This window comes from Cheilinus undulatus, linkage group 3, assembly GCF_018320785.1.
Source record: "Cheilinus undulatus linkage group 3, ASM1832078v1, whole genome shotgun sequence".
Taxonomy (NCBI): Eukaryota; Metazoa; Chordata; class Actinopteri; order Labriformes; family Labridae; genus Cheilinus; species Cheilinus undulatus.
Window position 1 is genome coordinate 21,979,493 of NC_054867.1, and position 22,350 is coordinate 22,001,842.

At 38.7% G+C, this 22,350-nt stretch overlaps 1 protein-coding gene across 2 annotated transcripts in view; it reads right to left on the reverse strand.

The window, feature by feature from the left end:
* Positions 1-22,350, reverse strand: part of loxl2a (lysyl oxidase-like 2a) — a 43,313-nt gene that overhangs the window by 4,204 nt on the left and 16,759 nt on the right. For both annotated transcript variants that reach the window (XM_041781881.1, XM_041781890.1), the window contains exons 4-13: positions 17,466-17,674; positions 13,625-13,841; positions 12,301-12,484; positions 8,076-8,227; positions 7,829-7,996; positions 2,838-3,003; positions 2,364-2,604; positions 1,333-1,448; positions 1,036-1,172; positions 514-625 (exon numbers count right to left, since the gene is read on the reverse strand). In XM_041781881.1, coding sequence (XP_041637815.1) covers positions 514-625; positions 1,036-1,172; positions 1,333-1,448; positions 2,364-2,604; positions 2,838-3,003; positions 7,829-7,996; positions 8,076-8,227; positions 12,301-12,484; positions 13,625-13,841; positions 17,466-17,674 — 1,702 coding nt within the window. The remainder of the gene's footprint in view (positions 1-513; positions 626-1,035; positions 1,173-1,332; positions 1,449-2,363; positions 2,605-2,837; positions 3,004-7,828; positions 7,997-8,075; positions 8,228-12,300; positions 12,485-13,624; positions 13,842-17,465; positions 17,675-22,350) is intronic.

Here is a 22,350-nt window from a genome sequence, read left to right on the forward strand (position 1 = left end):
TCTCTTACAGCTAGTAATGTGAGAAGACAGCTGAGATATTTATATTTTGTTATTGTGATTTAAAATGGTCCAAACTAAGTTAAAGCAAGAAGTCAATGAAAACTTATCTGAAGTTTAACTATATCCAGTTTCAGGGGAACAAAGTCCTACTTACAGTAATATTTACTGGGATATTCTGACACGTCAAGTTCATACCAGGGGTAGAAAGTAACTAATTACATTTACTCACATTACAGTAACAGAGTAGGTCTTTTGTAAATGTGTACTTTTAAATTCAGTATTTTAGAAATCTGTCATTTCACTTTGACTTAAATGCACAGTAAAAGTTTACCGGCAGGGGCTCTCAGTCCAAACAACAAAACGAGTAGCTAAGCACTACTCTGCAGTAAACCAGTGGTTTTGTTTTGTGGAAAAAGTCTTGCATAATGTGTGGAAAAAGCTACTAAAAGTTGTTTGTAATTTTTTATCATGTACCGAAAAGCAGAATCTGAACCCTGAAAGTTAAGTTCTCACCTATATGACAGTTGTATGTCCATATCCGATGTCCATCGTACCGGGAGCGACACTTCATGATGTTGTTTGTGTAATCTGACTCTGCAACTTCAAAGTTTGGGTTTATCACCACCTGGGAGAAGTTAAAAAAAGTGTTAAACAGGAAATTAACCATCTATTAATGTATACATAGCATTTAGGCATAACGACAAACGTAATAAAAGCTGAAGACTGTGACTCAATTAAAACAGATTAAGTGATGACTTTTGAATCTTTTGAACTTTTTTTTTCTTTGGTTGGCTTCATGTCACAATCCAGCAGCCAGAGAAAGTTCTGTGTCCTTCTACAACCCCTGCTCTTACTTATACATCTCTCAGTAAGAGTATACCTGGGCTGACTGCCAAACTCAAGCAGATGTGGAGAGGTGGAAAGTTGAGATATTAGTTGGGTCTGTGAGGCTACAGTGGCTGCAGAAGAGGCAATCTTTCCAGCAGCAGATGTAGTATAACTACTACTATGTCTGGACCGGCAGAGCAAATGTACCTGGAAAATATAGTCTCCTGGCTTCAGGTCTGTGATGTCAATCCACTGACAGTCGATGTCGTGCCTGTAGGTATCCCAGCAGCCCACTGTGATGCCCTGTGATCCAAAGTTTGCACATTCATACCTCTTCTGGATACCTGGTAGAAACATTCAACAATATAAGTACTTTAATGAGACTCCTTTTCGACAGTTTTACTCAATGAAAGAAAATAAAGTTTAAATGGAGTCTGTAACAGTAAGTCTAAACCCAGAACAGGATGTCTTAAAATGAAAAGGATGTAAAGAAGCTGTATTTACCTTCATCACAATGCGTGTCCTCCAGACAGAAGCTGGCTTTGTGTCCCTCAGCCACTTTGGTGCCGTTTAGACTCAGCAGGTCATAGTGGGTGAAAACCTCCATGCTGTGGTAATGTCTGGAATGGACAAGGAAAAAATATGATCTCCATACATCCTATATATTTAAAACTATATATAGAGGATCCACAATAACAAACATGCACTTATCCATGACAGTGTCCACACAACACTTAAAGCAACAACACAGAAAAAGCTTGAAGGCCAGAGGAATATAGGGGAAAGTAGGACATTTATACATCTTTTACTCTTGAAACCATAAACTTCATTTTCTGTACGCCATTTAAAGCCCCTGTGAAGTTTTTGTTTGGTTATGAAATTGACTGATATTATATATTCATCTTAATAACCAACAGAAGCTAAGAGGAGAATAATCAAAATGATTTACACTCTGTACACACAGATGTTCTTTTCAGTGATGCTATGCACCAAAGTTTTTGAGCAGTGCCACACCTCAGCCGTGTCTGTCCCAGTATTCCCATTAATCCCCTAAGAAGATTCCCCAAATCACTGTCAAGAAGATGCACAATATGACTCCAACTAATGTTTGTTAAAATGCATCCCATTGACGTGCATTCTAACTGTGATGGATGGTATTTTATATATGGAGTTTTTCTGAAGCCCATATTTGTACCTTTATTAGCCTTTAAATGGGCCATATGAGGTTTCAGGCATTAGCCAGTATGCTAATCAGTTCAATGGTTAGCATAACTTACTCCACAAAGTCCCCAATAAAGAAAGATTCATACTGATAAATAACTAACAGTGTGGTGCTGGTTAAGGAGAGAGTGATGTTACTTAATCTAAGCATGAAGTGTTTTCTAGTAAAAATGGGATTTTTTGATGCACTAATAAAAGAGGGGTACATGGAGATGACCCATACTCAAGCCTCGCTATCAGAATTGCTACAGAGAGGATCTAGAAACATCTCTTCATATATTCTGAAAACAGAGGCAGAGTAGCCGAGTCCTCACCTGTGACATTCGTGCCAGATCCAGGAGTGGTGTGCGGCCCGCGGCCTGAAGTCCGACTGTCCGTTGTTGTGGATCTGGGAGGAGAAGCGGAGGAGGCGGCGGTAAGAGCTGGAGTCAGCTTTGTTGGCGCTGGTGGACAGACAGTTCTCTTCTGCCGCACACTGCAGTGCGTACATGGGCCTGTCCTCCAGGTAGGTGGTCTGCTCTACAACCTGGGCATTTAGGACCAGGTCTGGAGCCGCTGGGAGGGAAAGAAAACAAAACACGGTGGTCACGAACAACATGAATCAGCAAGAACTACTAGAATCAGCTGTATGGAGTTAGATTTTCTGTCCTATTCAGTGTGAAAGCGGAGCAGCCAAACTGAATTCAAACATGATTTGTGTAACCATTGGCACCAGTTATTCTATACTGTCATCGTGAAAAACTAAAATTCTGAAAGTTCACAGTGTTTTTTATCATACGGTTTCTTACTTTGAGTACAAGACACTCCAGCAGCAAAGCGTCCACCTCCTTTAGGACAGTCGATGTGTTTCCCATGATGTAGACACTGATTCAGAGTCAGCTCAGTCCCTGAACATCTCACTCCGCTCATTATGATGGCATCAGCTGAGGGATCTCCTGCCCAGTACCAGGTTTCCTGAAAAAGGAGAAGCACTGTTTACAAATATGGCTCAGAGGGGCTTCTGAGGTGACTGAAGCTACTGTAAATCTAACTCGATTATAAAGTCACAGGATTAACTCAACATTTTCTTTACAACTGTTGTATGAGTATTTTCAAGTCACTCATACACAACAACGCAAAGACCTGTTGGCTAAAATTTCAAGCTGTGTGGCCGTGCAGGGCCTGTATGTTGCTGTCTTCATTATTTTTATTGGTCTGGGGGGTTTCCAATGTTATGTCAGTTTTTCCTTTCAGGACTGAAGTCTAGCCAAAGCTTCAGGGCAGTTGGGTGATCAAGTTCAAGTTGAGTCTAATGAAAAAAATAGATATTACTTGAATGTCTGTTTGAAAATACAGAGCCAGCAGCTAGTTAGTTTTGTAAGATAGACATAACTTTTTATTTTGGAGGTGGGAAATTGTAAATGCTCATTGAAAAGAATAGAAAAGACCTATGGGTAAAAACCGTAGTATGTTAAGTTATCCAAACTGACTGAAACAAGCATGAACAGCTACCCTGGCTTTGTTCAAAAATCTACATGCCAGCACTAATAAAAGCACAATAATCAATTAAACCTCATAGTTTAATCTGCTCACAAAAGTTGAAGGACATTGTCGATTGAGATAGACGAAGTCTAGCATTTTCCCTTTGTTTTTCAAAGACCTACCAATTCCTTAAATGCACCTGGAAGGGTTGAGGATGGAGGAGAGAGGAGGCTCCTGCAGGAGCTCAGACCAAGAAATCCCCAGTCTATCCTGTGGAAATCTTTTCACCTAAGACTCAGTGTTATTGGTTTGGAGGTGCAGTACCTGCTGAAAGCCGTACCACTGCACATTTCACCACTTTTTTCCCCTTACACTTCATTCTCACAGCACCGAGCTGCTTAAAAAACAGTTAAAAGGGTAGATAAATATATTGATACACTTTAAAACTTTTCAGAGGATAATTCTATCTCAAAGAATTTGGGCCTGATTAAGGTAAAGGTTAATTTGCCTTAATCAGGAACATTTTTCATAACACCAAAACTAAGCTTAAAAACGTACCTGGTATTTCTGTCCAGGACTCAGAAGAGTATAATAAGACCAGGTGGATCAAGGATCTAAAGACTCTTACTTTTGTCTTCATTCTCAGATTCCCTTTTTAAACCACCTGAGTATCACTCATCATGAAACTGCTGTGGCAAATATAAAATGATGGGACCATTTATAAGGCTTGTCAGTCTCCTCATCTAACACCTACCCCCTAGCATCGATTGCAGACGGCTGAAACAACATAACAAATAGCTCATCTTCTTTCTGGTGGTCTCATTTGCTTTTATAGCTCATAGAGAGACCTTATCATTAATTTCAGTCTGTTTCAAAACCAGATAAAAACTCCACACAGGAGATTTAATGTAAGACTCAAGTCTGAAGCTTCATCATGTGGGTCTATCCGTGTTTACCAGTTCACTTGGATCAAAAGATGAGCATCTCGTGCTTGAACTGTTTTGGAAATTTGTGTGGGAGCATTCAAATTATTCTGTTTTTCCTCCTGCATTTAATTTGCAGACATTTGATCCCATAAGTCCCATGAGGCAAATCTAAAGTGGGTCCATCACACAACACACGGAGAGGAGATATTCTTCTGTCCTCACATTGCTGACTCAGCCTTATTACAACATTTTGCAGACCACAGGGAAACAACCTGTGACCGAATACTTTCCATCATCTTCCCTGGAAGCAGGGGATTCATGGGAAAGAAACTGAAGGATATGGATGTGGGAGTTGTGATGGTGGGCTGAGGTGGACAGACGTGCAGCGCTGCAGCTACAGCTCTGTGTCATTTGTTCCATGTGGTGGTGGGTTTTTGCCTGCAGAAGTATTTAAAGTCAGACAGGAAAGAGTCTCTGGAGGGGCTGATGCTGCAGTAACAGAGAGCAGACGTTTATCGCTCCTGAGCCTGCTGTTAACATGAGAACTTTTATGTGACGACAACTCAGTGTGCTGTCAAGTAATGTGTTATTATGATACTCTCATCTGCCTATTTGACTTGGCAGAGGATCTCTAATTCAAGGAAACTGATACTTGTTAGTAGTAATAGGCACTTTATCTCAGAAACTTGTGTTGAATTGTAGTAGACTAAAGGATGAGGACTCTAGCAGTGACCACAAACACATAATGACATGTTTACATGCTGCTCCATTAGAAGGGCGCTGCACATGCAGTAATTGTCCTAAACACAGCAGATCCCGTCCAGGTTCCACTCATAAAAGCTCCTGCTGGTATCATGATTCACACATATTTTCCAGGCCTATATCATCTTCTATTAACCACAATTACAACACTAGTTTCCGCCTTAAAATAGGAATATTTAAAGAACACAAGGGGGGCTTTGACTTTACCAGCCTGTCACCTCGTGACATTAAGGCAGCACTGAGGTCTCCTTTGGGATAAGAAAGTATAACGTAAGCACCACAGGACTGTGACGCTGCCAAGTCATGCCACTAAAGCCCTGGGGCTTTAGGGGGGAAAGCTCCTCAAAACTTCAAACAACAACTGAAGGCTTCCCCGTCTCTCCTGCTGAGGAGTTAAAAGCTCATCTGTGTCATAGGTTTACCATCGCTGACCTGCTCCACACACCGACTGTGTGTTTTTGATGTTTCCAAGACAGTCACATACTTATTTAGCCCTCTGGGGTCAATAAAGCTCAGGCTTGTCAGAGTGAGAGTTAATGGCTTTTACTGGCACGTACAGAGACACGGATATGGAAATGGACGTTTGTGCCAATGTGGCTTCTTATGGTCAATAACATAACTATATCCTGCGTTTTATCTCTTACACACTAAATTTATCATATGCTTCACATAGCTGGAGATAACATTATCTTTGCATGCATTCTTTAAACTTTTTTAAATATATGTAAATTTTCCAGATATAAAAAAACACAAACAAACAATAGCGCACACACAATAAAATACATACAGGCAGAGGGTACAGGATTCACACCTCATACATAATGAATATATACATATGTAGTTATGTACACAGTATAGCTTACATTAATTTATAAAAGAGTACATAAAACAAAAATGGAAAACTCAGAAATGGTTCCCATGATCTGTGAAAAACATTATCTTTGCTTTGTAACCTACATGATAAATAATGCAGTGAGGCTTTTATTTAACTTTAGTTATGATCATCTATGTTTTTATGTCCAGTTTTATAGGCTTTGAATTATCTGGAAGGTCCAATCTTTTACCATTGTTATTTTTATTGTTTTTATGCTATTTTTAATGTTTCCTACTTTATAAATTCTTCCCTTTACTGCTTTGTCTTTAATCTCTGTCTGTTTTTAATCATTCATCTTTATAAATCTTTTAGAGACCTACTTTGTGTGCATTAGTCACTAAACCTTTTTACCATTTTACCATTTTGTAAATCACTTTTGTACAATCCTATAAAATACTTTAAACTGCAATTTAATTTGTTTGAAAGGTGCTATATAAATAAAGTTTGATTGATTGATTGATTGATTGTATCTTAGATGAGGCCTTATTTCTAACCCAGTTTAAAAGAATACTCTTTCTGGCAGAAAGACGTAGCATTTTGTAACATTTCCTCTTATTTTTGTCAGTGATAAATGTGCTACATATACCTAGTAGCAAAAGTTAAGGGTCACCATCTCTAACAGTAGACAGAACTGTATCTGTTTCTATCTGCCAGAGCTGCTCTTCTTTTCTATAATAACACAGACAATGTGTAAGACTACCAGTTTCTATTTAACCTTGGGGCACTGTGGGGATAAATTAAGGTTGAATTAGTGGCTTAGGAAGGGAAGTATGTAGACCCTGTGTAGGGTAAGTTAAACTGCTAACAGTTGGTTATAAAACCCAATTAATTTTTGTTTAATTTAACATACTTGATTAATTATAAGGGGAAATTCAGGTTCATACTCTGTTATCAAGAGACATTCTACTCACACACATAGTCCCGAAATCCTTAGCTGTCACGTATGATATAGCATGCATTTAATTAAACCAATTCAATAGTGATGGATAAATGTATTGGTTGAGTATCTGCTGATAACAGCCCTGTTTACAAACATCTGCCAAAGATGTTGTGTCCAATTAGTTTTTATGCTGGTACCTCGTATACTTAACTGCTGGATCAAGTTAAAAAGATTTTTTTTACAGTTCAGAAAAAGTGTCCTGTTTGGCAAACTCTGATCTGATGTCATGGTCAAATGTGAGAGAAAATTTTGGCATACTCGGAGTGTTTCACCAAGAAATAGATGAAATTACACCAGAATTGGTATGGGCTAAACTGATAAGTGAAATTTTAGTATCAGCCCGAGTTTTCACAATTGGAGCATCTCTTTGATTTTATTGTTCTTTTTTCTCAATGTCAATATGGAATTAGGTCCAAAGCTCAAAACTTATAAACTTTGCATAAAACATCCTAGGTGTCCTTGGTTTTATGCACTTTCTTTTGTTTTCTAAGTTTAAAACTAGAGTAGAATAAATAGTGAATATGTCTGCATATCATCCTTGTATCATCAATGAACTATGTGCATTTATTACGACTGTGTTATTCTGTTAAATACAACAAACAAAAATGCAATTCATCTTGAAGTGTATGGGGATTACTCATAATTTTATAAAATAAACTGGCATGACTGAGTACAATGTGGAGAACCAGTGAGATGCCAGGGCCTTAACTGCTCCTTAAACCATCTCCTGTATTCTGAAAACCTGTGCCATAAAGATAAGCTAATCCTAAAAATGACTTGATGGATGTGAATGTGGAGAGGAGCGTCTAATCTTACCTGGAAAGCATGACTGGCAAAGCCAAGGCCTAGCTGTCTGCACACCACCATGGCCTCCATGGTCCCCCAGCTGTTACTGCACACCGTGCCCCACACCAGAGAGCCGTTCCTCTCTGCCAGGACCTCCACACGTCCCTCGTAGGGATTACGGCCACCATTTAACCGCAGCTAAGGAAAGAGATGACAGATGAGTCCTCCACATCTATAATAATTATGCTTTTTTTGTGATGTAAATAGAGGTACTTACTCCACTGTTAAAGCCCATGGCAGGAACATTACACCTGACTGCTGCATCTTCCTCGTGGCTGCAGCCCAGTGCGTCACGGTTGAAATAACACTCTGTCAGCGACTTCTCAAAGCCAGAGCACTCCACCTCATTCATGTGGACCGGCCCCATCCCTGCAGGGAAACAAAAACATCAGGCAAACGTATAAAAGATCCGTAGTTTAACTCATGGCTGAACTTGCTGGGACTAAAAGATGGGCAAACAGGTGGAGCATCAACATCTTGTTTGTGTAATCCTGATTACAAAAGCAGTGGTTGAGCCCACGTGTGTATCACCAGAACAACAAGTCCATCTGAAGACGGATGTAAGATGTCCAGTTTCCTAGAACCCCAGCACAAAGGAAACAAGCAGTCAGCCATGTCAAACGAAAATGAGGCACTGGAGGCTTGTAAAAAAGTTAAAAATCCCTCTGTGTATTTTTTTCAAGAGCAAAAAATCATCAGACTTTCCACAATAACATGTGAGAATATTCCCTCCATGCTGTCTTTTATTCACATGTGACTGAGGTGGAATGTCTCCAGTGATGTGAGCTCTGAAACTACAGCCAGAGACTGAGCCTGAGTGGCAGCCAGTGGAGGAAAAATAAAACCTCAATAGGATAGAGTCAGTGATGCTGTTATCTCATCACCAGTTTCCTGTTTTGACTCATGATTATAAAAGTATAATCATGAAAATCTTACTTATTATTTTACTAATGAAATGCATGACCACAATTGCAATGAGTTCAACAAAACACATCCCTTGTTGGCATCCTTTTGAACCTGAAAATAAGGAAAATGTAAAAAGAGAAGTACATAGATTATATAAAAGCTTTTTCTAGAAACCAAACATGCATTCAACTCTGTAAATCAACCATTTACGTTTTATTGACATTCCTGTTGTCAACTTCAGAGACTTCAGAAAACAAACACAATCATCTCCTTTGAGTCTCTGGTCTATATGTGACACCAGTGGTCAGATCATACAGAAAAGCCCTGAAATAACCTTATGCACTTTCCAAGACAGAATTCCTCTGCTGGATCTCATAAAATTTTTTTTTTTCTTTGCTGGAACATTTTGTGCGATCTTGTGTTTTGCTGTGAGAAGTAGGCCTGAGAGGGAACAACTGCTTCAATGCACATTCAATTTTTATATTATACAGAATCAGAATCTGGGTCAGGGTATGAATGTTAATATGCAACCCCATACATTCTCCATGTCTTGATAATGCTGACTGAAGGTCTAGACTGACTGAAGTGGACGAGAGCAGCTGGTTGACACAGAGGCCAAAGATAAGGTGGAGGTGGATGTGGTCAGTTTAAGACCACACCTTTCATTTTCACAGCTGGAAATGAGCTCTGCTTGAAGTTGTGTTTGGACTTTTGCTGAGTGATTAGTGCGGTACATGTGAAATGTGTTTAAGGCTACAGGATCAGTGAATGACTGTGGTCTCCAGTGTTACAGTGTATGGAGGCAGTGGGCTGCCAACAGAATAATTACATGATTGTTGTGTAAAGATCTGCAGATCATTCAGGACTTATTCTAAAAAAAGGTACAAACACATCTATTAATTTTCAAACATTTTGGGCAAGGATCCTACGATTAGGGAGAAATGATGAAGGGAAGGTAGTTCATTAAGGTCAATCAGGTAACTTGTGTTTTGAATGGTTTGAAATGTTTAATGCATTGTGTTAACCCTCTAAGCCGTTAGCTTGTATTTTTTAACCATTGTGTCTCATCCAGACTTTTTCTCTTTAAAAGCTTGTAAAACATTAACCCTATGGTGCACAGTCAAGCTCTAAACCTAATTTTCTCAGGACAACCTCGGCTTTAAGAATATGTGTGCTGCAATGTCACTTGAATTTTATGTTAAAGTAATTGGACTATAAAGACAAAATAGAAAACTTAATGGAAATGAAATTTAAAGATTTTTATGTATCATACACAGTGAACAATAAGGACGTAGGGTTTTTGTTGTACAAACCTGTTCTCCCATCTCTTGGGGACCAAAAAAATGACACAAAAAATCATTTTGTGACAAAAAAGTCTTCAAAAGATTCACTTTTTTTTTTTAAAAAGTCATTGCACTTTTGGAAATTTTAGTCATTATTCAAAGCAGTTTCTCTTTGCAGTGATACAGAGGGCCACACCACAGCCTCTCTTTCTTTTTCTCTTAATTCTGAGTCATTCAGGCTCTCTTCTCTCAAGTGTTTGCAAATATGGCATGTATGACAAAGCATGGCATGACGATGGAACAGCCTGCCATTGGTTGTCACAGCCCAGGCACATTGCATTATGGGATAAAAACACACAAGATGGTAGATGGCATTAGCCGCTAGCTGCAAGAAAATAGAAAAATGATTTATAAAATGGATAAAAAGATGTTCAATATCAGAGTTACTGATGTGGATTTAATCTCTAAAGACTCCTGTCAGTCAGCCAAGTTCCATGTTCACTAAAAAAAACTTTCTGTAAGAGCTTAGAAAGCACCGATAGCAAGCTTACAGAGGAAAAAACAAGCGGTTACAATTTATGGTTATAACTTTTTTAGCTTTGAATAACACCTGTCATTTCTTCTCATATACAACAACATTGGTCTCAGGAGTTAAACATCTAAGCTTTGTTGGGGAGTGATAGTGATTTGAACCCCTAAGTTGAAGCCTACAAGTGGGTTCTGGGGTGGTGGTGGAGTGGAAAGTCAGAGCGCATTTGAGGGGCAGAGCTGGCACCAACAGAGCAGAAAGAGAGACTGGAATCAGCCGAATAGGGAAGATGTTTGTCAGGTGACTGTAGATAAAGATGCACGTCAGCTTGACTTGTTTGCTTGAAGTAGCTCACAGGTGTCACTCTATTAAATGTGCAAATGTTTAGCAATAACCTTCAACATATCTTATGCATATTCAAGCAGTTAAGCAAAGACATTTTTTATGGCTTCACTTTTTAAAGAAAATCTCAACACTTCACTTACTTTTTGTGGTAGTTCACAGCATTTTTTAAAAAACAAGGAGTTTAGTTCCTTCTTTTTATGATCAAAACAAAGCTGTATAAAAAGGGGACAATGATAATCCCTCCTTTTTGAAAACACATTTTTGAAATCATATTTTTGGGGCTATTAATCTTAATACTCATGATTAATCTGGAAACCTTAGCATTTAAAAAAATTATGCTAATTAAACATATGACCAAGTTTGACCACAATTTCCTCCCGTAGTCCTACAGCACAGATGTGATGGTGAAAGTGATGAGTGATGGGACAGTCCCGGGTCTGCTTAAAGGCAAATTAGGATTTTAAAAGTAAAACGAATGGAAGTTTAGATAAAACCAAAAGTTATGTTAGCAAAGAAGCTAATATCAACACAGCTGTGGTCATCAAGCTACACTGGTGGAGCGCAGCAGACCTGGATTTGTCAACAAAACAACAACAACAAAGCTAACTACTACAATAGATAGATAGATAGATCAATAGATGTGCTTTATTGATCCCAAACATGGAAATTTAGGCAATCGCTAAATAGGCCACCAAAGACTACAGACCATCATCATTAAAGACACGGGGCTTCAAGGCAAGCATTTTACATTCACAGCAGAAGTTATTTTATACTTTTTTTGTGTTTGTCTGCTCATTAAGTTTGCAGTTAAGGGATATTAATGCTCACCAAATTAAGCTATTGTAATTTTCAAACCCATACAACTGAGCAGAGATGTTAAATTCAGTTTAAAAACCATAGTTTACCGTACTTGTACTCCCTTTATCTCAAACCAAAAAAAAAAGCTAAATGGTAGTATTTTAAATGTATGATTAATCATGATTAATCGCAGTGTCTTTATGTGATTAACTTGATTAATTCTTTAAATCAATAACCAGAACTTTTTCAAACATTTAATCATGTAGAATGCCTAGTTCCTCAATGCTTGAGCAGTGGTTCTCAACCAGTGGGCTAAGACCCAAAAATGGATCATAGAGCCCTCTTAAGTGGGAAAAAGTGCCAAAAAGTCCAAGAACCTCTTTTGTAAGATGCTTGTTTTGTCTTTTGTCAATGTTTGTACTGTATGAGATCCAAACCATACTAATATTCATTAAATAAATCTGATTGGTCATATTATCTGTATTTTGAGTTGGGATTTCTCATTCAGGTGTTGATGGTGGGTCCTGAGGCTCCACCAGTTGAGAACCACAGCTTTAGAGGGGTCAGTCTCGAGGTCATACCTTGTCCTAGTCGGGCGCCGGTCAAGGCCTCTTTGGCGCTCCCAAAGCCGAGCTCTCGACACACCACGGTTGCTGCTTTTATGTTCCAGTTGTCATCACACACGGTCCCCCACACTCCGTTCTTCAACACCTCCACTCTTCCCTCGCCGATCATAGCACCGCCTTTTAACCGCACCAAGGGTTGCTATGAAAACAATCAATAAAAATCTTTAAACTTTAATCTTTAAATATTTAAGAAATAAATACTGTTTTCATAATTTGATTAATACATTTTACTCTTTAATTTGGACATATATTTGCAATGAGTAGTAGCCAGTTTAGCTATTAAACAAGCTTCAATTATGTATGACAAATGTATATCATTCTGGTTTTCATATTAAATACTGGTTTTCTCAAGTTCTATAAAAAAGCAACTGTGTCTTACCATTGCTCACTCTGCTGAAAACTGTACTACTGATGCAAATAAAACAAGTTGGAACAATAAAAAGCTTGTGTGGTGTCCAGCTCGGTTCAGACTGAGCTGAAATAAAGGTGGATCACCATTGTTCCACATTTTGCTGGCTCAGTAATAAATTTGTGTTACCTTAGTAACAACTTGATAAATATACTAAAAACACTGAGTGGGACAATGATAGCAGAGTACAAAGATGGCAGATGTTTGGCATTTATTCATTCAGATAATTCCAGTGGCTTGTCTGCACATTTATTTAATTAATAATCAGGCAGTGTTATAATCCAGTGCTGAACTACAAGTGATTTCATGTGCTGACTCAACTTTAGGCCTACATTGAAGATGTTATGGCTCTTACAAAGTAAAAACAATGCAGCAACATGATTTCATAGCAAACAGGCTTTGATAGGGGAATTTAAATCTGCCCTTTCAAATCAAAAGCAGATTTTCTTTTGGAGACATTCAGATGTATTCTTGAAGACAGCGTTAGAGAAACATTACAAACATCTGCAAATGTGGAGCTAACATCATCCACATGGCACCATAAAAGTGTGTCTCAGCCTGTTGAATGTTTCTGGCTTGTTGTTCTCCTCTGGTGTAACGCTATGTTCTTAAAATGGAAGAGCTCCTCTCCCTTAGTAAAAACTCGTCTTTTAGGCATCTGGTTTTGTGTCTAACTAAATCACCAATTTCCAAAGAAACTCTTCACCCTCACCCTCACCCACATCCTTGAACACATAACAGGACAACATTGTTATTCCAAATACAAAACAACATCTCCGCACTTGAAGCAGTTGAGTTTAAATCTAGCTAACAGCAACAGATCTTAATGCAAGCCATCTCTGCAGCAAAATGTGCAAAAATCTGACCCACCTCCACCCTGTAGGCCTTTCTGAAGCCGGCGCTGACACTAGGAGCAAAGGCACGTCCAGGCACACAGCTGATCACTACAGGCATGCCGTTTTCACAGGTGAGGTTGCCCTTCAGCTCTATCTCTTTGCCCAGCTTACAGTCAGACAGGTCGGCCTCATTGCCTGTGCAGTTCACAGAGAAACCCCAGTAGTTCTTCTTACGACGCTTGGCCAGTATTCTGAAAGGGAACAATGCATGCAATGGATTTTTAGACTTTTGTTCAAGCTTGTAAGTTTTGAGTTATAAAACAAGTCTTGAGGGTTAATGAACGGCTAACATTTTTCTGGCCTTTAAAGTAACCATGTGAATCTGTTCAAGCTAAAACCTGCAGTCTGGAAACTTTCTTCAGAGGGAAAATCCATCACAGAGGACATGAATCATCTGTCTTTTCTGTTATTGTATGTTATGTCATCAAGGCATGGAGTTTCTATAGCATATGTTATTTCAGAATGTTCCTTTTGGTGCGTTCAGGAGCAGATGAAAGACTCTGCTATCTTACATTTGAGTTTCAATTCACTTTTACGACCCAGATGTCGAGAGCTTTTGAAGACCACATGGCACAACAAGCAGAGAGGAAAGTTTTAAGTTACCTAAGAATTTATGACTATTGATTAGAAACGACTTCTTTTTAACACAAGTTTCTTAAAATACACTTGAACACAAAAAAAAGTGCACAATGGCTGCACAAAGCATCTTTATACGTCAGTGTACAGTTTTACCTCTTTAAATGAGAAGAGGAGGCCCCTATTGAAGCACAATGGAGGTAATTGTTGTGAGAATACCTTAACATTCCCATGACCCCCATACTTGAATGGAAGCCATCAACTTGGGGGTCACTGAAGACCCTGACAACAGTGAGGTCTGAGGCTGCTCTGAGCCTCAAAAGAAGCAGACCATGAAATGAAACCAGCATGAGCTTTATTTACAACCCCTCATGCAGCTTATCCAGATGCTTTAAACAGAACGCAGCTCAAAAATAAGCCATGGTTAGTAAAATCTGAGGGGATGTCAAGTTTTTAATTCAGCAGGTTTGGTGAAAGATTAGTCAAATAAAAACTTTGTTAGATGAACACATATGCTTTGAAGTGAAATAAACAACTAAAGATGTTCTATGCTGGTTGGATGAATCTGATATTTCTTTTAACAAGAATGCAACCACATGTAAGGTTTGCATCAAACCAGATGAGATCATGTTTATCAAAGCTTTAAAAGTAGAAACATTTCTAATCAAAGTCAGCTGGTTTGTCTTCATTTCTATGCTGCTTAAAGCAAAACAATCATTGTGAAAATCCAGGTGCTTCACTCTTTTAGATGAACATACTTCCTTGTCTAGGTCTTCAGTGTAGTTGGTTTGTGGCTCTTGGTACTCATATTGACTGGCTGTGCATAATAAACCAGCATACATTTGTGTACAGGGATGTCCTGATCCCGATCACGTGTATTGAATCAGAGCCGATAGAGGCATCTTTTAATTGATCGGAGATCGGTAATTTGATCCGACCAGCCCAACAGTTAATTTACGTCAGCGGTCGTGAACAGAGCAGCGGGTAATAACCATGCAAATAAGACAACAGCAGTAGCAGCAGGAGTAGCAACATTTGCGACCTGGTGGCTAAAATGCCAGTGGTGTGGAACTTGGGATTTTCCATCCAGCACTGTTCTGCTATTCTCCAACTTCATCAATGTGATAAGAAGAACCACTTGTTAAAACAACAAATACGTAGCTCTACCTGCAAAAACTCGGACATCAGTCCATCGTGTTGCCAGTCAGAAATTCCTCTGAACACTTACTTTAGGCCTCTTCACCTGACAAATCTAGATAAACATCTCATTTTCAGACACTTGAATTAATTCTGGACTTGTCAGTGGCTTTTAAATACTTACAAGGATTTATTTTTTACAAGAAGTTAGTTGAACAAATTTGTTAAGATTTGAGATTTTTGCATGTTGTGCTTTGAAACAGTAGCAGACACCTAGTTTTTATCTGTCAAATTTATTGAAAAGAAAACTAAAATCAAAGAGAGATTACTCTTTAACTGTTCAACCTTTTTATGTTGTTTTTAAATTTATTTTTTTAAGGTCTTGGTCTTGTCTCAGTCTCAGCTTGTCTCAGTCTTGTTATTCTGTTTACCTAAATTATTTTTGTAAAGAAAAACCACTGAAACCCTTATCTAGGAAAATATGAGTATTAGATCAGGACTCTGAATCAAAAGATAATCCATTTTAATAAATTTCACTGGAATTGGAGGCCAAAAATGCTGATCGGGACATCCCTGCTTGTGTAATTGTGTAAACTTTACTTAACCATCAAACTAGACCTAGAACACTTAGCAAGTGTATTAACAAGTTGATGTCAATAAAATCATTTGACATCTAGTCTGATTACACATTGTTTTATTTAGTTTTCAAACACAGAAGAGCTAGTTCAAGCTTTTAAAATATTAGGTTTTTAGCTTTTATGCCACTAGTATGATATTAAAATAGTATTTGGCTGCTGGATTCTGTGTTGGAGAAGAAAAACAGGTTTGAGACTTTATTTGGGGCATTTTTTCTACATTTTTCCATTAAATAAAATCAAGATGATAATAGTTGTGCTAAAATGTTGTTTGGGGAGCAGGTAGCAAATTTTATTTCATAAAACGGTTCGATTTATATTTTAGGCTTAGCTGTTTAATGTGTTTTTCTCTTTTCTGCAGTATCAGACGTTTCCTCATGATTGAGCTAATGTGTAGTATGTGTCTGTTTTCTTTTCAACCTTGCCTGCCCACATAAACAGATAAAAATTATAGGGACAAGTGTTGTGGGGAATAGACGTGCCCACACAGGACAGGACAGCGTGCTCACACTCACGCCAGAGGGAAACAGTTATATGAAGCCAAAAGAGCCACTGTTTCACAGCGTTCTGCTCTCAGTCGTTCTTCATCCACTAAAACTTCCTCTGGCTGTGTTTGGCTTCTTGTCAAGAATCTGCAGCTCACGTCTGCTTAATCTCAGTGTGCAGAGGGGATGGAGGGTTGAGTGATGACCAGTGTAAACAAATACGTTACGTAATCTTCCCTAACATCAGCGTGTTTGCACGAAACATTCCCAAACGGACTAAAACTGAAAATCAGCTGTTAAAAAAGGATCTCCCAACAGATGTAACAATCTTTAGGAATTTCAAGAGTACACCGTTTTTTTACACACTGTTAAAAACAGAAAAAAAAGAATACTTATTTAGCAATAGTATTAGCTTAGTATAGAATACAGGTCACATTGAAGCATAAGAAGACAAAGATAAAGAGAAGTAATCTACAACAATAAAGTTAGAAATACAAATTAAAGTCCTAAGCTTAATTAAATAAAACAAGTTGTACAATTAAATTTCCGAAAACAATTAAGAGAATTATATAATAAATAAACAAAAATCCCAGAATAAAGCAGTAAATTCATGACTAAAAGATCTTAATTTTACAAAATTAAAGGCATGAGATTAGGAAAAATAAGTCATGGGGCAGTATTAAAAGATCAACTAGCTCCCTGTAATAAATGAGACAGCAATCCGCTATCTTTTTGAAATCTTACGGATTTTTCTGACACTTGCATAAAAGTATAACATTTTGTTGTAAATTTAAGGCTTCTATAATCTATAGATTTAGGACCTTATAGTACTATTCTTTGAATATATTTTTCAGAAATGTATCTGTCTTATTTACTCAACCAAATCTAAACATTTATGTAAGAGTTGAACTCATATAGACCCCATTATATGTAACTGGCTGTATTCAAACCCAGCTGCTCGCCCCCTGGCACCATCACTCACTTGTATGGTCGGGTATTCACGCGTTTCTCCCCGGGGAAGCCGTGCATGCCACAGATGACCCTGCTGTTCATCGCTGTCCAGCCCTCATTACAGATCTGTCTCCACTTGCCCCCGTCTTTCACCTCCAAGAAGCCGTCAGTGATGGGAATCCTTTTCCTGTGGGAGTACGTGGCCCTGATCCTCACATCCTCCACCTGCACCGTCATAGCCTGAGAACACATTAAATACATATGATCATTTAAAGGTTGCAGACACCAAGAAGGAACTGTGGAGACAACAAAGACTTTAAAAAGTGTTATTTCACATCAGGTACAAGCATCAGTCAACCTCTGGCCAAAGACCTGTCCACAGATGAATTTCTATTTAGCTTGATACAGCTGCAGGATGAATCATAATAAACTTGGTGATTCATCTATTTTCCTTCCAATCATGTCTCCATATACGTGCAGCTCAACTTTCCATGAACCACACTGACTAAGATTTATTGCTTTACAAACATAGTTATGTAATCAGTGAACATAATCTCACATGAATTGTTAGCTGTCAAAAATACAGGCATTTCACTTGTATATGTAGTTTTATTTGCATTTTGCATTCACTGTTACACTTGATTTATTTTAAATACTGTACAGCCTTTGAGTCATAAAAGAGGTGCATACTGAGAAGAAATGTAAACAAACTCTACTGAGGCCTTTCAAACGCTGCATAGTTTGCACATAAGCTTAAAAGTACAAAAAAGTGGAACAAATCTGCAGATAAAATTTTTGCCCAAACTTGTTTAAGGTTGCTGAGCTGTCTGAGGTTGGATTTCTGGAATTTTCCCCCATTTTTGTTGCACCTCGAGCCTTTGGAATTGAAATTAAAGGAACTATCTTTGTGAAAAGTAACAAAATATAAAATATGGTGTGAGACACATCAACATTGGTTGTAGGACTGTGAGTGTAATAGATGTTTAAAGTTTGATGCTCACTAGTAAAGTCTGACAAACAATTTTCACACTTGTTTTGAATTATTAGGTAAGGTTTGGAAAGCTGCCAATGGTTTTGACCAATTTACACAGTCTTCTATTGTCCCAAATACAGTACAGGCCCATTCAAAAATATCCCATCTCAGTTATCACAGATAATAATTTACAATCCAGTTGAACTGATGGGTGAATTTTAATGAACCACAGAGGCTCTCTCTTTCAAAAATAGGACTAAAGGACTTTTTTTTAAAGGTTTGTACTTTTCAGTTTCATTGCTCATAAAAAAATGGGAAGTGCTGTTTTAAAACAATGTGTAGCGGAGGATCTTTGACAACTTGGATGATAACAAAACAGCAGGATTAATCCTGCAGAAAGAAGTCCACCTGTCAGCTCTGAAAAAAGAAAAACATCTTCTTGAAAGATGTGGTTGTAAATAAAGCTATTTAAGACTGAAGCTGGTGGCAGAGTCCAGGTAAGGAGCATGTTTGCGGGTGGTCCAGTCTACTATAAAGGCTGTAAAGTCAGTTGGTTAGAATTAGGGTCAGCACCACAGCTAATAGGATATCATATGTCCTGAAAACTCCTAAATCAGTCAGGAATGGTAACCTTTGACTCCCATGGCTTTATGGGAAAACAACAACCTTATTACCCTGCCACTGTTTGCTTCCTCCGTGTGCCTAGTTCGGTAGTTTGCTCCTGGCTGGCTGTGAGGTTGAGCTCTGGGCGCCAAAAAGAGCCAAAACTGAGCTGCTCTGTGGTATGCAAACGCTGACACAGCCTGCTTCTTTACCGCTGTAAAAAGAAGAAAAGTACATCCAGGCAGAAATATTAAACGTTTGCCCACAGGGTGGTTTCCTGAGATGGCGTCAGCCTGAGGGAATGTTCAAGGCTTCAGGGTCTCTACACACCAAGGACTGCTGCACTGGAGGAGCCAGAATGTTTCTACAGTGACCCCCGTCCTCCCACTGACCGCAGCAGTTGGAGCGGATAGAAACCACTCTTTCATGAAAAGATTCCTGCAGGCCGTAGCATGACAGAGTGCTTTCCGTTTGTGCTTGGCAGGAGGAGAAGGTGAGACGTGATCATAATCAGGGATCTCATCTTCTAAACTTAAAACCTCAGCAATCTCACTGCTTTGGTTTTCTTTGCTTTATTTCAAGAACATAAATATAATAAAGATTATATCAAAACCACAAAGCTAATTAGAAATATAACTTTATGACAAAAAAGAAAAGAATCATACATATAGTGCTGGAGAAGGTGGATCCAAATAAAAAACGTGAGCAGTCAAAGTGAATCCAGGTGTGACAGTAAAAACAACAGTGGACAGAGGGCATGAGGTGAGTTTGAAATGTGTTTGACCGCTGTTACATTTGGCTCAGACGGAGGAAACTGCCCATCTGAACGTGTGAAGGAAGAGGACAAACACACACCCACACAGCTGGGATCAGTCCAGACATTTCCCCCTCCTCAAAGTCAGACCACCAGACATAAATTCAGCATAATCCCACTTGGCAGAAGCCCAGATCTACACACTGGTCACTTTTACAGCTTTGTTTGTGGAAAAACGCCGGAAAGTTACTGTAAAGCAGAAGAACATGAACCTGTGAAGATCCTGTTTCCACTTCTGTGTCTAGAAAAATTAAATATTCATGTTTGTAACTTTGAACACTGAACTAACATTTCTAGGAAAAAAAGGAAATGGTTAAACAATTTAAAGAATACTTAAACCTTTAGACTGGAGTTTAAACTCTTGAGGATTTTTTGTTGATTATGACATAGGTTGAAATTAATACAGCTGTCTCATTTTGATCTGAAAGGATCAAATTAATAAAGATCAGATTAATAGAATTACTTTAAAATTCTGTACAGCTGGGGATCTTTAGCGTGGCTGTCAGGTTCGGCTAGTGGAGCAGGGATCCATGTACAGAGGCTGTAGTGGTTGCAGGTTCAAATCATGATCCTGGCACTCCTTTCTCCTCGAATTTCCTGTCCGTCTTTAGCTGCCCAATCAAATAAGGCAACCCCCAAAATAATCTTTAAAAACAAAACAAAAAAATCCCTTGGCGTTTAAGTGGATACAGGCTTTAAAAGCACCAAGCCAAAAAAAGCATTTTCTTTCCATTTTACATGCCAATAATTTACAGCAAGTGACATATAGAAATTTGACTCTTGAAATAAATCTGGATGAGATTTTGATTGAAAAAATACAGTACTATACTAGTAGAAGTACTACACACTAAGAATGACACACATGCACAGGACAAGACAAGCAAAGAGATAAGATGTACCACATAGGAGCACAAAAACTGACAAAAAAACAAAAGTTCCTTGTAAATCAGTGATAATATTTTTATCTTTCGTCCTATTTCCAACTTTCCTTTTATCTCCAAAATCCTTGAAAAAAAGTCGCATCTCAGCTCCACACTAACTTTATCTGAAAATAACCTCTATAAACACCTTCAGCCTGGTTTTCACCCCTCTGTAGCAGAAAAACAGCCAAAACTCCCTGATGATTTCCTCATGGCAGCTGCCTCTGGGCTGTTAACCATTCTTATCCATCTCAATCTGAGTGCAGCCTTTAACATGATTCCACAACCTCCTTGACAAACTGGCCTCACAAACACATCCCTTCACTTGTTTAAATCATTCCTCTCTGGTTGCACTCAGTTCAGATAACTCAAATCATTCAAATCCTACCCTTTTCCAGTCTATGTCGGCATTCCCAAGGGTTCTGTCCCAGGCCCCCTACTATGATCTATTTACTTCTTCTTGGACGTATCTTCTGGAAATTCAGCATCAGGTTTCACCGCTAGACAGATGACACCCAGCGCTACTTATCCAACATACTAACTCCATCCTCCTCCCTTTTCAAATGTCTACAGGAAAATTAATCCTGGTTTCACCGTAGCCAAACCTTACATTTTTTTTCGTCAGAACTGATAATTTTTCAGTCTCTCCCTTCAGGTTAAGAGTCTGGGTGTTAGATCGTCTTCCCAATCACACATCAACAACGTTACCAGGCCTGCATACTTCCATCTATGTAACATTAATCATCTTCATCCACCCCTCACTCCTAATTCTGCCACTATTTTAGTGCATGCTTTGGCCTCTTCCTGGATTGCCCACTGTAACTCCCTTCTCTTTGGTCTCCCTCAGAAATTCCCTCACAGACTTCAATTAGTCCAAATTTCTCAGAACCCCATCTAGTAATCACATTACTTTTGTTCTCCAGCAGCTCCACTGGCTCCTTGTCAACTATCTTACTGACTTAAAGATTCTGCTCCTCACTTTCTAGGTCATCCATAACCTCACCCCTTACTAACTTTCTGACCTCCTGCACATCAGCACACCCCCCAGGTCCTTTTCCTCCATCCACCTCACTGTCCCGCCTGCCTGCTTGACCACCATGGGATCTAGAGCCTTTAGCCACTCTACACCTTACCTCCAGGGCTCCCGCCCACCAGACATCCGTGACATAAACTCTCTCTCCATTGTCAAATCTTGTTTAAAAACTGACCTTTTAAAAATTACAAATTGGATTTGGACTGATTTCTTTCTGCCAACCTACTCATTGTTCAATTCAACATTTAAATTCATTGCTAAGTTATGTGTTTTGTTGCCTTATTTATATCTTGTTTAACTTTGCCTTAGAAGGTAAGGCTTTGCCTTTAAAAGGCGCCTAAAGATAAAATGCATCATTATTACTAGATGAGACAAGTGCCATCCACCAATCAACTAAGCTTAGCTTAGCACAAAGACAAGAAAACAGCAGACTTGGGTTGTTAAAACATACCAAAACCCTTTTCCATCTTAAGCCAACTCTTCACTGGGCATGTCTCTCTATGTTGCACACAGTAAGTAAATCACTCTGTGTATTTTATTCCCCAAAAACTAGATCTTTTCTGGTAAAAAAAA